Source organism: Leguminivora glycinivorella, chromosome Z (assembly GCF_023078275.1).
Source record: "Leguminivora glycinivorella isolate SPB_JAAS2020 chromosome Z, LegGlyc_1.1, whole genome shotgun sequence".
Classification (NCBI taxonomy): Eukaryota; Metazoa; Arthropoda; class Insecta; order Lepidoptera; family Tortricidae; genus Leguminivora; species Leguminivora glycinivorella.
In genome coordinates, this window is record NC_062998.1 from 7,414,951 (window position 1) to 7,432,996 (window position 18,046).

General features: G+C 40.8%; 1 protein-coding gene across 3 annotated transcripts; it reads left to right on the plus strand.

Moving 5' to 3' along the window:
* The first annotated feature begins 1,158 nt into the window (after window positions 1-1,158).
* LOC125241453 (transmembrane protein 209) lies at window positions 1,159-16,759 on the plus strand. Of its 3 annotated transcripts, XM_048149957.1 has the most exons (12): window positions 1,159-1,507; window positions 2,519-2,641; window positions 3,773-3,901; window positions 4,887-5,053; window positions 6,272-6,485; window positions 7,464-7,567; window positions 8,366-8,487; window positions 10,299-10,397; window positions 11,163-11,280; window positions 13,328-13,473; window positions 15,002-15,130; window positions 16,255-16,759. In XM_048149957.1, exons 3-12 carry the CDS (start codon window positions 3,861-3,863, stop codon window positions 16,387-16,389), a joined length of 1,275 nt encoding a protein of 424 aa, XP_048005914.1. In that variant the 5' UTR covers window positions 1,159-1,507; window positions 2,519-2,641; window positions 3,773-3,860; the 3' UTR covers window positions 16,390-16,759. The 3 variants fall into 3 exon arrangements, with proteins under 3 accessions (XP_048005914.1, XP_048005915.1, XP_048005913.1); XM_048149958.1 differs by lacking the exon at window positions 1,159-1,507 and having other exon boundaries at window positions 2,484-2,641; XM_048149956.1 differs by lacking the exons at window positions 1,159-1,507; window positions 2,519-2,641 and adding an exon at window positions 3,553-3,696.
* The last annotated feature ends 1,287 nt before the right edge of the window (window positions 16,760-18,046 follow it).

An 18,046-nucleotide genomic window follows, 5' to 3' on the forward strand; every position in this document is an offset into this window, starting at 1 on the left:
CCGCGTAGGGCCGAAGGCCCGGAGCGTCCCTGATCGGCTCGCCGGCGGACCGGGAATTTGGAGTTTAAACACGACCCAATAGTAAAAGTGTCTTAGAGAAGCGAAACGACGGGCCGGAGGCCGCAGGCCGCAGGCCCGTCGTGAGCTTCTCAAGACACTTTTACTATTGGGGCGTGTTTAAGCTCCAACTTCCCCACAACCCCCACAGTAACTACGCGGAGGGCCGAAGGCCCGGAGCGTGTCTGAGAGACTCCCAAGCACGCGAAGGCCGCAGGCCGAGCTGCGGGCAGAGAGTGCTCCCAAGCACGCGAAGGCCGCAGGCCGAGCCGCGTACAGACTGTGCTCCCAAGCGAAACAATAACAAAAAGTATCTTAACAAGCGAAGCGGCGGGCCGAAGGCCCGACGCGGAGCTTCGAAACCCAGCGAAGGCCGAAGGCCGAGCTCCGCGTAGGGCCGAAGGCCCGGAGCGTCCCTGATCGGCTCGCCGGCGGACCGGGAAGTTGGAGCTTAAACACGACCCAATAGTAAAAGTGTCTTAGAGAAGCGAAACGACGGGCCGGAGGCCGCAGGCCGCAGGCCCGTCGTGAGCTTCTCAAGACACTTTTACTATTGGGTCGTGTTTAAGCTCCAACTTCCCTACAACCCCCACAGTAACTACGCGGAGGGCCGAAGGCCCGGAGCGTGTCTGACAGGCTCCCAAGCACGCGAGGCCGCAGGCCGAGCTGCGGGCAGAGAGTGCTCCCAAGCACGCAAAGGCTAAAACAAAAAAGCAAACAAGCAAAGCAATAAATCAAACAAGCAAAGCAAAAAAACATAAAGCAAAGCAAAAAACAATAAAGCAAAGCAAAAAAACAAAAAGCATAAGCAAAGCACAAAAGCAAAACAAACAAAGAACACCGCGGGGCCCTCGGGCCCCGCGCACCTTTAAAAAACTAGTACAAGATCTATCGCGCATCTCTACCCGTTAGAGATCGAAGATGGAGAGGAACAGTGTAAACAAACATCACACGAAGAAAGCGTAGAAGAATCTGTACAGGTTCCTGACGTCCCACATCCAACAAGAAGGGACGACGTGACGAAAGAATCCACTAACGACGTTCTCAAGACTTCTGAGCAGAAATCTTATCAATTAACAAAATTAAACGAGTCAGAAGAAATACCGTCTGATTCAGCATTATTAGAGCCTGCATCTAGTCAGTTACACGAGCCTGAGCCTAAGTCCATACCCGAACCAGACCCACTCGCAGTCAAAGACATGACGTTCTGCGAGAACACTGATCCTGAAACGCACCACCTAGAGAACATCACGTCGACTGAACATCACGACGAGTCCAGACCTAAGAGAGCAGCGGCGCTTCGTGCTCTTGAGAAGATTAAGGAGTGGACCAGCAACTTAGTCGCAGTTTTGCTGCCTGTAGTGGGGAGTGTCGCGACCAACGCGAAACTGTAGAGCCCAAGAATATTCCCCTGCGGCAACACTGGCGGCGCCCTCTGGGTGGAGCCATAGTAAGTATCTCAAAGTTGTCAAACTACGTGCCACGTAGACATTCCACGAGGCGCGAGAAACGCGCGGGTACTTAAAAGTGTAACACACAGTGAAGTGATCCACGTGCTATCCAGATATTGCAGAGACGACTAAAGCTAAGTATTTATTTATACTTGGTGGCTCGCAGTGGTGTAATGGTATCTCTTACAATTGTTTCCATATCTAACTAAAGGCTATTACCTCGATTATCTTAGTAACAGACAAGGCGCACTAAAGGTGCCACTAGGTGCCAAGTTGTCTATCTAAATAGTAAGTATGGTACTCAATCCTGGAAGACTAGTTCTCCAGAGGCGCAAGCAGATAAGGCACGCTAAAGGTGCCGGTAAGTGACAGGTAGACACACTTAGAATAAGCATGCATGCTCAATCCTGGTGAGACCGCGGCGTGCTCAGCTCAGCCCGGAGAGACGAGGTCGCCGGGGGTCGAGGGGCACGTCGGCGGCGTACCTAGCTCAGCCCGGAAAGACGAGGTCGCCGGGGGTCGAGAGGTACGTCGACGGCTCACTGTTCTCAATCCTGGTAAGACTAGATCGCCAGAGGGTGAGGTGCAAGTCCGCGGCGTGCTCAGCTCAGCCCGGAGAGACGAGGTCGCCGGGGGTCGAGGGGCACGTCGGCAGCGTACCTAGCTCAGCCCGGAAAGACGAGGTCGCCGGGGGTCGAGAGGTACGCCGACGGCCCTCACTGTTCTCAATCCTGGAAGACGAGTTCTCCAGAGTAGTCGGTATGATAGGTACGAGGGTGTTGACAGTTCAGCACGTCCTCACACCCGCCGAGCTCCAGACAGACGTGCCGTAGTGTAGCGGTACGTCTCGACTATCCACTTGGGCGTGTAGGCGTCCGAGGACTTTGTATTTGGTGTACCCTGTCTGGTTGAATAAGATCAATCCTTAGTATGAGTAGTATGACGATGATGTATGTTCTAGGGATGGTTGTTAGGAGAATACCATATTCATGAGTACTTAAAACCCACAGATCACGGAGTGACAATCAGCCGCCGTAACATAAAAGCAAGCGAAGCAGATTAGAGGCTCACCTGGCCCCGAGAAGGTTGGGACAGCGTGAGCGTGGATGAGGAATCATCTACAGAGAAGTCAGGTATGTATACCATGCATTCTGTTTGGTGGTCATTATATATATTGACCACACACACACAAATAAGTTGCCATCCTTCTCCTTTACGGACTCGTAAATGTACCGTAGGCGGCTAGGAGAAGGGTGGCGACACACATTGCTAACATATTACCAAATACTTTTTCGAGTTGATCAAAGTAGTTGTTCAGACTTTTATTAGAGTAAATTAAAATTGAAAATGCTATTACTTGATCTACTTTAACATTTTTAGACGGAATAAAACAAAAAAATAAGAATTTGTAATTTTTTTTAATTTTATGCTGTATGAAACTAAACTATTTTGATCAACTCATGCCGCTAGGAGCGCTAGTGTGCACGTTGCCAACTTTGGCACCGAGCTGCACGTATTAACTATATTACCATTGTGAAAATGTAATCGATAGTCAAATCGATCCTTGTTTTGTTGATTTGAAAACTTAGTACCACCAATATATTCATAGATATGAATATGACATAATTAAGCTAGGAACATACTACGCGGACGTCCGTCGTAAATCGACCGCGACCGCGACCGATCAGTGTGCACGGAACAAAACATCCAGCGAGCCAGATTTCGATCGGACGTCCATGCGCTCAAGGCCACGTCCACGTCCGTCGACCGATAGTTTGCACGGTTATGTGTATTTCCATTGTCCAGATTCCCGTCCGCGGTCGATTTACGACGGACGTCCGCGTAGTATGTTCCTAGCTTTAATCATATTAACGTTTGCGTAAACAGGAAAGGGATTATAATTTTAATTAGACCATTGCAAGTTTGCAGAGAGAGATTAAAGTTTTGGTACACGTACCATAATGTGATCGTAAGCGAGCCAACACTAGAGGTTTTTTGTTATGTTGGCTAAATTGATTAGTTAGCTTCACTTCACTATACTGACTGTCGCTGTCGCCGGTTTCGTGTTTAGATATTTAAAATGAATTATTTATGTAAAGCTTTATTTTAAAACTGTGGTGTTTTCAATCAGTTTATAGAAGCAAGTGTTTAAGAATTATAACATTTGAATACTCCGTCATATCACCATGTAAGTAAAAAGGCGTCTGTAATATTTAAGTTGAGGTTATGTGGTATGTTATTTAATTTTGCCAATGTTTTTGCAGGAACGCTAGCTTAAATTCAAGTTTGTTGCAACGCACCATAGATCTGCAGTACGAGAATAAAAAGCGCTCTTATTCCTTAAAATGGAGTATGATAAATGGCTTTCTGTTCGTCGTCTTCGTTTACGATTTGTAAGTTCCACAGTCAGAATTCTATGTCGTACTTCTCTAATTTATACTATTTTATTACAAACTGCAGCGTGGTCTTATTCTTCACGTCTCAAAAATCAGTGTCCTGTTATTTGTATAAAACTGTATAGTTATTTTGGCGCCATTTAGGTATTATCAGTACATTATTTGATGTTAATGCTGTTTTGGCAGGAGGCATTAAATATTGATTATTTTACCCGTCCTTAATTTTGTCCTAATTTATAAGTTTTTTTTTACCATTTAGACAATAAGAAATACATTTGTCTTCTATGAGTTGTATGGCTTTAACTTAGGTAATATTTAATTTTTGGGTAACTGTTTTAGAATCTGAGAGTTAATAGAATATTTAATCAATTATTTATGATGCAAAAGCGAATGTGAGAAATAAATATTGCAGCGTGAATTTTGTGTACTGTCAGAATAGCTATAAGGCAGTAGGAATATGTTGTTGTTGTTGTTGAATGTCCTAAGGCACCCCATAGGTGCACAAGGCCTCCACAAGATCCTTCCACACCTCTATCTTGAGCCACCGCCTTGGCCTCGTTCCAGCTCCGTCCATATTCCCTCAGCTCATTCTCAATGCTCCACCTCCAGGTGTGTACAGGGCGTTTGCAAGCTCGCTTCCCTCCTTGAGGCCGTCACTCAAACGCGATACTGGAATATACCCTTAGCTAAAAAACAGTAGTAGTGAAGAATCATTTGAGACATTTAAGTACAGATTTAGTGCTAAAAGGTTTCACTTCATATTTTAGGGAAACTCACACATTTGTCTTGCTATTTCAGTCAGGTTCAGTTCAAGAAGTACTAACATAGACCAAACATAAAAATCAATGCATAACCGTTTTGCACTCTTACCTGTTAGTTACTCATTTGTTCTTATAATCATAGCATTCATAACTATACATAAACAGATACAAAGAATATCTACTCAATAATCAATAAAAACACTGGCTCATCTACTCAACAGATCTTGCAAATGCCCAAACTACACTTCGGCGTTCCACTACGCAGAGTATGCCTTGGCTACAGTGTTGGGCATAAGTTTGATACAGCATGGCTACCAGCTGTTCAAGCGGAGCCCACCGTTGGCCATCACACCAAGGCAGCGCGATTTGCTTGGAGTCGGTGATGCAGGTATGATTACAAAATGGAATCATTTTCGTAGACTCATAAACATGTTTTAATGTAGTGTAAGGGCGCCAGTACACGGTGCTGACACCGCACCACACTATGTACAAGAGACGCCTAAAGAACGCCGCCGCGCCGCGAAATATTGCCTCGTGTCATTTTGTTATTTATTTATTTATTTATTAATAACAATATATTTACATGGCATTACAGACAAGCCAATACACCGAGAAATAGAATAATATCTGGGCAACCGAGCTTCGCTCGGTTCTGTTTCGTATCCTTGACATGTGTCGCCATCTAGTTCAAAAATGAATAGTACCTACATCGAGCGAAAGAATTCTCAGCCTTAACAACACAACTACTCCACACGAGATGGCGCGCATTTCGCCACAAAAACTCAAATAGTGTATTTTTCTATTCGTTTTAGCCTTGACCTGTGTCGCCATCTAGTGTTTGCAATAAATAGTACTTACATCGACCGAAAGAATTCTGTCTTAACAGTACAACTACTGCACACGAGATGGCGCGCGAAGAAAAACGCATGAAAACTCGAAAATTCGCGTTTTCCGGGACCTAAGGATAAGTTAGACCGATTTTTCACCCCCAAAAACCCCCACATAACAAATTTCTGCGAAATCGTTAGAGCGGTTTCCGAGATCGTCAGTGTAAATAAATATATATATAAATAAATAAATAAATATACAAGAATTGCTCGTTTAAAAGTATAAGATTATACATATTCGCTGTACACAATATAAAAAAAAATATAACAAAACAAAAATTAAACAAAAATACTAGACAACCTGTCATCCATCGACTCACAAAACCTTAAACATTCATGACACACATTCGCCCATCTCCACTTTATGGACTTAATGGTGTAAATCTGGCCCCCATCAAAAATTCCTATTATATTTTGGCCCTCAATGAAAAATGTTTGCCCGCCGTTGGAACACAGAATATATAATAGTACAAGTACAGAAGGCTCACTCCTTTGATATTCACAAAATGCCGCCATTCTAAATTCTTACCTACATTAACAAACGGACCGCTTCCGAGCCGCCGACATTGAATTCTATTGCGCCGCAAGATAGTCGTCATCACTGAATGGGCCGCGAACTCGCGGCTCCCGGCGTGTACTTGTAGCGCGGCGATAGAATCGCGGAGTGAGCCGCCCCTGATTGGACTAAACTTAGTTTATAAGCATTTTATTTTCAACAGACACATCATTCCGCATAATCGAGCAGCAATCTCTGTCCTCCCACTCAATCTCGCCGGACGTTTCTTCGCTCTCGGCGTCACTGTCTCCGCGGTGGCGCCGTAACGCCGACGCCGGCAGTCGCTCCGCGTCGGCGTCGCCGCCGGAGCCGCCGCGCGCCGACACCACTCCCGATTGCTTCATCTCTGACTACTCCGAGCTCGACCACTATCTCAAGTGAGTTTGATGCCTCTGATAGCGGATACTCACGCTTGTTTACCACAGACACGTGTCAGCGTGTCAAATGAACTCAGTAAAATCCACTGAGTTGTCCGTCTTTAATCGCAGCTTGCAGCTTTCGGGCGTCAATTTTTGTAAGTTGAAGTCAAGAAAAACATTAAAAATGCCTGGTTACGTGGTATTTAATAGCAACAACACAACAATTATGAACATATTTAAAATCACAGTAGTGGCGGATGGTGAAAATTTCTGCTAGGTAACACTGAGCAAAAAGAAACCTACCTTAACATTAATAGGTACTTTACTAGTAATCAATTTTAGGCAAGCCGATGGGAATCGGCTTGTATGGACCAGCCGCTGCTGAATCACAGGCAAGTAACAACTTCAGTGCAAAATCTAACACGCTTGGCCCCTATACAAATAGATGATCTTGTTTCTTATATCTAAATCTAGTTCTATGGACAAACATCATTGAACACAAACACGGCATCCCCACGCTTAGGGAATGTGTTTGTTTGGCGAACACCTCTTTCGTGAAAAAAAAAGTGACACCTGTATCATTAGCAAAGCAAGCATCGAAAGGAACAGGAAAACATCTCACGTTCATGTTTGTTGTTTGCCAAGCTTTTAGTATCATCAGAAAGCTGGTCAGTCTTCAGTAAGCTAAAGAGACTTGACCCCGCCAGCATTGAATACCTCTTTGCAATGTCAGTAAGAGTTTGGTCTCTTCTACGTGGCCACCATTGTTTATGATCCTACATAGGTATACCTTATATAAAGCTGTACTACTTTTTAAGTCTAGTCTTCAAGTAAATTTCAGTTAAACAATTTACTACTGGGGCTATTGGTATGATTTCCTCAAGGACAAGGAGCATTTTAACAAATTATCTTGAAAAAAAAAATACACGCTACATTGTATATTATAATTATTATAAATTAACACTGCAACATCTAAGCTGACGTGATTGTCCACAGACAATATGAAGAGCGCAGCATCCTGGAGTCTTCCCTTAACGTCAGCACTAGCAGCCCTACGCCCATGCCCCCGCCGCACTACCAACTAGCCACCTTAGATATAGGTAAACAGTCCCTTGAAATATTTTTAAAGTATTTAGTTGAAAAAGAGACTTAGAGATTATCTCCGGATTGACGGAAATGTGCAAACAAAAGAGTTGTGTGGAAAAAGCAAGGGGAGACCTCTGCCAAGCTGCAGGTTGCCAAAATACATAGGCTAAAAAAAAGACTAAGGGCCAGTTGCATCAACCAAATTTAACAAACACATCATCGTCAGACAGCAGACGTCTATGGAATTTCCCATACAATTTTTTTTAACAAACACTTTAACGGTGACAGACGGTTTGATGCAACCGGCCCTTAATGCAGTTACTCAACAATCTCCTGAGCTTGATTGAACGACAAAAGTATTTTAGAAAATTTAAATTTATCTGAATTTTAAATTTAAATTTTTTATGCTTTAAGCTTACTCGTATCCACTAAAGCCACACAAGATTTGACCAGAATATACCATTTTAGGCGGCGACCTGGGATCGCGAACATTCTACCGCAGCGACCACAACGCATGCGATTTGTCTTTAGTCTGATAGCTTGTGTTTCGGTCGTGTAGAAATACTTATCATTCGCTTGCAAATCCATACTAATATTATAAATGGGAAAGTGTGTCTGTTTGTTTGTTTGTCCGTCTTTCACGGCAAAACGGAGCGACGAATTGTCGCGATTTTTTAAGTAGAGATAGTTGAAGGGAATGAGAGTGACATAGGCTACTTTTTGTCTCTTTCTAACGCAAGCTAAGCCGCAGAAAAAAGCTAGTAATATATATTATCAGCACAATTTCCACTACTTACTACATTATTTTACAGAAAGTAAACTAGAAGACTCTGGCGCCAATGACCGCAGCGGACTTAGCGGAGCTCCTCAAGTGTGGTGGCGCCTTCAACTCGACCCTCAGAGGCTCACCGATTGGAACCTCAATTTGAGACTGGTACAGCCATGAAACAAATCGTACAGCACTTACCTTACACTCTCAAACGCTCATGGGGGTTGACTAGAAAAACTAGAAATATACTTCTATTATAGTATGAATCTTCTGAGATGGTTTTTTGCTTTTGCCGTAATCTGTTAACCCTTACAGCCCAGCCACGACATTGGTCTAAGCGCGACAGCGGTGAGCGGCAGCCATACGTGCGAATGAAAAGTCCCATCGCTGTGTCTCGCTTCAAAGTATGGCCGCCGCTCACCGCTGTCGCGCAGAAAAATACTATTTGAGCACTGTCAACACTCGTTTGACAGTTGCTCGTCAAGGTGACACCGCATCAGAAGTCAATTGTTTTTAGCAAAGTATTTATGCGTTTTTCTTTTGTTTTTTGTAGGGACGGGGTATTTCTGTTGTATAAATAATAAAATACATTACATAATAGTGGCATGTGGTTATGTTTTCAATGTATTTCTCTATTTCTAATACTCATAATCATCATCTAAACAAGTTGTCCTCCGCACCGGACAGTGCCAAATATATACTAAATACGATTTGTCCGCCGTGGCGGAATTTGCCAATGTTGTGGTGACACGTGTTCTGACCAATTATTATTTTATTTTCTTCATTAATTTTAGTTTTTGGTGCCTTGTATGCTTAGATTTTTTATTTAATCCAACAGCGTGTTTTGCTGGACCAAGCAGTTAAAATTTAGTCACTTATAGGTATAAGTAGTGCGCGGATATCGTGAATGTTACGTGTCGTGCGGTGGGCAATAAACATTAAACAAAAATGGGTAGATGAAAATTTATAATTTTTTTGTCTACCCCGAACATTAATATATAAAGTAATATTGGGTAGTTTTGTGTTGTTTACATCTTCGGCGACATTTTGCTGAGACATCACTGTCACATCAGTTTTCGTGACCACGGCCAGTGAAAACTGGCGGAAAAGTCGGAAAAAGGCAAAATAATGATATTTGACTTATTAGTGACATTAAATAGGTATCAATTTGATTTTCATTCAAAATTATTATATCCGTGAATTTTTAAAATAAATATATGTTATGAAATACTTGTTTATTTTAAATGACCGTATGTTTGGCAATGTCCGCTGAGGCGGACATATCAATGTATCCCAATATTTGGCAGAGTCCGCTGTGGCGGACATACTTTTTTTCCAAAACGAATAAATCTAGATTTTTTTTAAATATTTTTCGGAAGCTTTAAAAACACCTGTTATTCAATATATGCAGTAAAATTTGAAAATTAATGTCAACGTTCACTGCGGTGCCCTTTAGTCTTTAGATACTATGTACTGTGACGTGTAAGTATTTGGAATTATTTTGATTTTTTTTTTGCGAGTTACGTTAATTGCCGCAGCGAAGGTGTTAAACAAAAGCCTTTGTTTCTATTATTCTCGGCGGCTAGCTCCCGTCTCCACGGCACGCGCTAATGTCTCAGTGTAGTTAAAAAGCAACTGTCATGATAGCAATAAGGTTCAAATTGAAGAAACAGTTATGCAGGTAACTTTTTTGAAGATGCCAAAACGGGTTATCTCCGAGTGGGCCTTTTATGGATTTGAACCTTATTACTATCATGATAGTCCTTTTTAACTACATTGAGACTTTAGCGCGTGCCGTGGAGACGGGAGCTAGACGCCGTGAATAATAGAAACAAAGGCTTTTGTTTAACAGATTACGACAAAAGCAAAAAACATATCAGAAGATTTATACTGTACTAAGGCTGCAAAATGGATAGGCATGGATATATTTGAGATATGTTCAGTGTGTTATATCTCCTATTATTTTTTTTTTACAGTGGCTCCATGTAACGATTTTGGAGCGTCTAGTGCGAGAAATGGCGGCCGTGGACGAAGCGCTATCCAGAATAGGTCTGCACGACGTCAAATTGGGACATGTAAGTAAAACGTATTCAGTTGTGTAGAGAGAGGGAGTTATGTACAGTCGACTACAAAGACATGTATCCAGTTTTTCACCTAACTGCATTGTAATATGGTGAAAAAAATTGATACATCTCTTTGTAGTCGACTGTACGAGAGGGTAGTAACACATACTATGAACAACGATCGTCATATTTTTATGGACACATTTGCACTTCACTACAAAATCCTTTGCACAACGTATTCAGAATGTATTGTTGTAATCTTTATTCCTGTAGTATTTATTTATTTATACACGGCAGTGTGCAGATTTGAGTGAGCTTACTATACTTTTACTAAAATACCGAACGGTATAATTGGGCGATGTGCCGATCCCTGGATATTTCCCTCCGTATGATATATGTCTGTATAAGAGCCATTATTTTTAAAGTTGTCCGCCCCACTTTTTTTACTTTTTGATTTTTTTACGTGGTTTCCACTCAGAATCGCGAGGTATTTCAATCTTAATAGGAGAAAACAAGTCTCCCAAGGTATTTTTCCCATTCCGTTACCATTTTTTCATACATTTTGTATGGCGGTAACGGAATGAAAGGTTTGAAAAATGTATAGAAGGGACATTATTTTTCTTCTATCAGGATTGAAAGACCTCGCGATTCTGACTATGAATCGTGCAAAAATACCCATGTTACAAAAAAAAATGGCCTCCTTTCATAGGGAAAATTCACTAAGCCATACTTTCGGTCCTGTATGGTTGTCATAAAGTACTTATTGTACCTTGTCAGGTATCTGTGGAGCGTCTTAGACAGAGTGCAAAAACCGTTGGCTGCGGATCCCTGGCTGCCGTCCTGCCTTTCCTCGAGGCTTTTCCTGACCAGAAGTACCTCGTGCAAAGGATTAAAGGTATGTGACGTCTACACATTATTATATTTACCTCAAACTGCGGTAAGCCCAAAGAGATCAGCTTTTGAAAAGTAGTAGCGCCTACATATGCGGTGAGAATATAGTTGCAAATTTGAGGCATTTCTCTAAGGACTTCAGCCATTCGAATTTTGAAATTGTATTCGCAGATTTCAAAGATGCTAAGCGAATACATGTAGTCAAGAAGCGAAACCCAAGATCGCGAACTCGTTAATATACGTTGCCTGCTAAGCGAATAGTGTTACATTACATTAATGACTGAATAATTGAATATATGTAGTAACTAAATTGTTAAATGTATTTTTTAGTATAGTAAATAGCCAGTGTAATTGGTATAACCGTTCTTTTTTAATAAATAAATAAATAAGGCAGCGAAGCGATATTATGCTCTTCATCGATTACGTAAATAAGGGATATGTCGCAAAACTTTGCTCGGAGGGCGCGTATATACTTTAGTTTTCGAGCTAAAACCCTTAAATGCATAGTGATGTATATGTCGCAGGGAAATGGCCAATACAGAGATTTGATCAAATCTCTAAGGGATATGATCAAATCACTCAGGATGTCAAAATGGCGAATCCATTTCAACATTTCTCTAGAAAATTTCAGTCATTTGACTAAATCCCTGACTCTGTTTAGTGAAATCACAAAATCGGCCAATAGACACGCCACGTTTCGTCATTTCAATAGATTTGTTTAGGGATTTGATAAGAAAACGAAACGAACTCAAAAAGTCAATTTCTTTTAACATTTCGCTAAACGAATTTAGGGAAATGATAGTCTTAACTGAAATATGATATAATAAATATGGTGATTCGATCAAATTTATGGACAGGTTTCGTCGCGAAATGATAAAACAAGTTGACTTTATAACCTCGTTTTGTCAACTTACTGTTGTGGTTCAAGGATTTTATCAAATCGCTAAACAAATCTAGTGAAATGACAAAACGTGCCATATCTATTGGTCGATTTTGTGATTTCACTAAACAGAGTCAGGGATTTAGTCAAATGACTGAAATTTTCTAGAGAAATGATGAAATGGATTCGCCATTTTGACATCCTGCGTGATTTGATCATATCCCTTAGAGATTTGATCAAATCTCTGTTTTGGCCATTTCCCTGCGAGATATTATAAGGTCCTAATTTATTAGATGCAGATATTTTTACAGCTGATAGTACTCGGTCTCTGGAGTATATTAAACCGTGAAACATTATAGCTTTTACGATGTTTTTTTGGAGAAAACGGAAAAACAAATTTGCTACGTAAAAACACCCTGTTTATGTGATTATTAAATGAAAACTCATTGAACAGATTCTAGTACCTCTTTTACGTACCACTTAACTGTAACTGGCCACTTCAATGACATGTGCAGTTTTCCCGCCGAACCTTTACGACATTTACAACAAACAATTATGAAACAATTGTTGACATGACAGACAGTGTTATTGTGACATGTGATAATGCACATGATGATTTTTTTTAGACGAAATTATAATTAATTTTTTTGTTAGGAAAATGAAATCAAAAAAGTTACATGAAAAGATTTCTTAATTTATATTCAAAGTTAATTATTTTAATGTAAAGTATCATGTGTTAAAATATCTGCAACTAATAAATTAGGACCTTATATATGCATCATCTATTTTTAACTCTAATGACAGCATGTCAAAATTCAAATTTGTATAATTCTTCGTCAAGGTCATGCATTTAGGGGTTAAATTGTTTAGCACTACCGCGAACTTTATTCGATGTGTTAATTGTGTTGCCCGTTTGACGCACTTGTAATTTTGCAACAGATTTGTCGCATTTTCGTATTGTGTGACAGGAAAGCAATACGTTGAACGTGTTTAGAGGTAGACCCTAAAATAAACCGCCTGATGCATAAATGTCACAGTGAAAACTTAAAAAAAAAACTGTTGCCTAGCGAAGTATGTATAACTTACTTTATGATTCTGTGCGCTGCACAATCGTGCAGCACTCTGGCGGTAAATCATAGTCGTAATCTTTATTCTAACACCTTCCTTTCAGAACTGGCAGTTGGTGGTTGCCTTAGCAACTACAAATGGAACGGCGGCGGCAGCGACTATGATGACAACAAACCAACAGATGCAGAGATAGTGCTACATTTACTAGCCACCTACCTCGACGGACAGTTACCTGACGTCGGCCGTAAGGTAAAACATTTCGTAAGGTACTTCAGAACTGGCAGTCGGTTGTTAGCAACTACAAATGGAACGGCGGCGGCAGACTATGATGACAGCAAGCCCACAGATGCAGAGATAGTGCTACATTTACTAGCCACTTACCTCGACGGACAACTACCTGACGTCGGCCGTAAGGTACAGACTACGATGACAGCAAGCCCACAGATGCAGAGATAGTGCTACATTTACTAGCCACCTACCTCGACGGACAACTACCTGACGTCGGCCGTAAGGTAAAACATTTCGTAAGGTACTTCAGAACTGGCAGTCGGTTGTTAGCAACTACAAATGGAACGGCGGCGGCAGCGACTACGATGACAGCAAGCCCACAGATGCAGAGATAGTGCTACATTTACTAGCCACCTACCTCGACGGACAACTACCTGACGTCGGCCGTAAGGTAAAACATTTCGTAAGGTACTTCAGAACTGGCAGTCGGTTGTTAGCAACTATAAATGGAACGGCGGCGGCAGCGACTACGAAGACAGCAAGCCCACAGATGCAGAGATAGTGCTACATTTACTAGCCACCTACCTCGACGGACAACTACCTGACGTCGGCCGTAAGGTAAAACATTTCGTAAGGTACTTCAGAACTGGCAGTCGGTTGTTAGCAACTATAAATGGAACGGTGGCGGCTAAGGTAAAACATTTCGTAAGGTACTTCAGAACTGGCAGTCGGTTGTTAGCAACTATAAATGGAACGGCGGCGGCAGCGACTACGAAGACAGCAAGCCCACAGATGCAGAGATAATGCTACATTTACTAGCCACCTACCTCGACGGACAACTACCTGACGTCGGCCGTAAGGTAAAACATTTCGTAAGGTACTTCAGAACTGGCAGTCGGTTGTTAGCAACTACAAATGGAACGGCGGCGGCAGACTACGAAGACAGCAAGCCCACAGATGCAGAGATAGTGCTACATTTACTAGCCACCTACTTCGACGGACAACTACCTGACGTCCCCCGTAAGGTATATGCAGCTGAAACTAAGATATACTCTTTTAGTTGTGCTAGTTTTGCTGTAGAAAAAGTAATGTTTTTAAATTCTGGAAGTGGAAAGGAAATGTTCTAACGGACTTATCTTTTTTCCCAGCTTTAATGCGTTACTTTACTAGTTCAAGAAGAAACATCTTCTATCTATGATATTAAGATTTAGAATGAATTTTGATAGTGGAAAAAATACAGCTCTTTGCAACGGCTATACTTCTTAAACAGCTGAACTAGTTTTTAATTTTTTTTTGTAACTCACAGTATTTTATCCTGAATATTGTTTTACATTTGCGGAAGCAGAAATCTCTTTACTTTATATAATATATCACTTGTAGATTAACCTAGCTCGAAAAAAAGGTAATCGTTGGCTAACAGAATGCTTAGCACAATTGCTATGCTACTTTCCAACCCAGAGGGTCCTTATTATTAGCGTAAGGGCCACTTGCATGTGTCCAGAATATTGTTTTCATCTTTTGATAGTACATATTTATGTTCTTGTTGTAGGCGTTCACAGAGGGCCACATATCTAGCGCGCCTTCACCACCGCCGCGCGGCGCCGGTGCGTTGTCTATACACAAAGTTACCAGTCGGCCGCCGCACTACGTACTAGCGTTAGAAGATGATACTATTGAGGTGAGTTGTATATTTATGTCCCTTATACCAAAGAGAATCGAGTATTATAGAGAGTTACTGTCAAAGTAAAATGTGTAATCACAGTGCATAGACTGCCATCTCTTGACACAAGCTTAAAACTTTTGAACCTCAGTTTTGACAATTTTGGCTCATAATCTTAGCTTGATGTGTTAAAATGTCAAATATTAATATTAGCGCCATCTAGCTGAGCGTACCTCAAAGGTGTAATGCCATCTAGGCCACCGTACCTTTATCTATATGGTACTGAGATACGCTTTTTTCTTAGACTTTATCTGTCTATACGAAGTTATATATGTCTTTGCTTATACGTAGTTAGGTTAGTCTTCAACATCCCGGTCCACAAATCTGAAGAGCTTGCCGAGGACAAACAAGTGGTGTAAACCGGTATTCGAAGGACGTCAAATCCATGGCGACGCTTGGTTTAAGGCACTTGAATGTAAGCGTGCCAAGCTTTATCAGCCAGTGCCAGAGTTGTGGTCGGTTTGCCAATTTCTATTGGTATACAGCTTCGAAAAACGTTGTCGCCCCACCTGACACTGCTTGAATAGTCTGTTATAGACTTGAAGTTAGTAGTTAGATCAGAGTCCCTGTTCTACGTTTTTGATTTATCATGGCAATTCCAAAACTCAACGAAGCTGTATATTTCTACAAGTGACTAATAAACATCCTGTATGTGATAAGATTTCCTATCAATTTGTTTCATTAATTCGCACAGGAAATGTGCATGGAATTTTGAGACTTTTATTCATAAAATGTAAATGGGAATAATTATTTAGAATTTGGGTTCCCCCAATTAGCAAAAGTTGTTAACAAAAATGAACTTGCTGTCAGTTTTGTGACGATAATTAAGCATAAAATCTTAAAAATTTACTTTTTTCACATTTTGAATGCAGATTATCGCTTAAAGTTTATGTAATTAACACAAGAACAATATTTTTATTGAAATTTCATGCTTAATAATCGTCACAAAACTGACAGTGCCCCTTTAACACAACTTGCCTTGTCGCGCGCGACGAGGCAAGTTGTGCTAAAGGGTCTATTCTACTTTGATGTGGCGTTAAATAAATGTTTTCTGTTCTATTATAAATATAAATTACTTTCAGGTATGTCGCGGTCGAAATAACCTCCTTCACACAATACTGCTGCTCATCGCTGCTTGTGCGCGACGCACCCCACCCGCGCTTCACCGAGTGCATCTCGGCCCAGCCGGCCTCAACATGCTGTGGATAATATCGTAGGCGTGCACATAATACCATGCCATACTCAGTTACTCACACTCGTAGGCTTAGATAATCATATCAAATTGTTTAGTGATCTGGATTGGGTCATAGATGTGATACTATCACACCAATCAAAAACTCGCATTGTGTGTATAGATACTTACAAGTATGTTGTGGTAGAAACAACCTTATATAGCGGCTTGCGTGACGCACGTTACACCGGGTGCACCTCGGCCCGGCTCAACATGCTGTGGATCATATCATAGGGGTGCACAGAATACCATGCCATACTCTCACTCGTAGGGCACAGTATAATAAAAAGTACTATCGTACTGAGGGCCACCTAGGCTGCAATCACATCGCATGCTGATTCGGGTTGGGTCACAGATGTTTACACGCTTAAAATCCTTGAATTTTAGATAAATACAATTTTACATTATTGTATTCATTGCCATGTTAAAATAAACACAAAATTTCCTATAATTAAGTATATTTAAATATGTATAATTATCTCGTTTGTCTAGCTAGAAAATCCTAACCCCCTTATTCATAAGCGTTCACTAAAACTATTAAGCCAATAAAGTTCGTTTTGTCTCTTTCTTTAACACCAATACGTCGGAAAGGGACAAACAAACTTTATCGGCTTGATAACTTTAGTGAACGTTTAATAATATGGTGGTAAATGTATGTGTTAATCTGTTCTTTTAATTTTCTGTAGATAAATGGCAGATCTCATGCCGTATATTTCACTCGTAACTGGGCGAATCAACTTTTTGACCGACATTTTTGGTGTCTCTGGCGTTACTCAAAATGTCTCTGGAGTTACCAAGAAATCGAACTTCTAATGAACAAAGTTTCAGTTTATTGGATTTCACAGTTAGGGTTATGTTTTAATATACAGGGTACAGTGAAAAATACCAATAAAATTCATTATTTAAGGCTGAAATTTCACAACTATGTTAAGAATGTGCGGACAGATTTGAGTCGGTCAAAAAGTTGATTCGCCCAACTACGCTTTGGCGTAACACTTAGTACAGATGTAGTGCGAAAAGCTTTTCCTTCGTATTTTTCCGGAAACGTTCGTATTTGTCATGCTAGTTCAGACAGCGTCAGTACGTCTTGTACTGAGACTGACTGAAATAGCATGACACGTTTCCGTAAAATTACGATGGAAAACCATTTTGCACTACACTGTACTACATTTTTCGAGCTTTAAATTTTTCCTCCCTATAAATGTCGGTTTTCAAAAAATAGGTAGTTTCTTCACAAAACTAATATTAGTCACGGACTAAGCTAATTCTGCACGATATTTGTAATAACAAAGTGTGGGAAAGTCGTCATAAAAATCACATTTGTATGAAAATGTGGCGTTTATACTGACATCCTCATACCTAGTTGTATAAAAATGACAGAGTCAGCTTAGATGGAGTGTGTGTATATCATATGTGGCTTTCCAAGAGAGAAGGGTTTTATGCGTCACGTGTAATAAAGACTGTTTTAATCAGAATATATGTTGATATTTCAGATTAAAAAGACTTTGAAGACAATTGAATCATAAGTTTTATGGAAAATCACATAAACACCATGTAAATAATAAACTTGAAATAAGTTAAGGTGGGGTAAAGATTAAAGGGTTTTTCTACGGAACATTTTTCATCTCACCCCTTAAGAATAA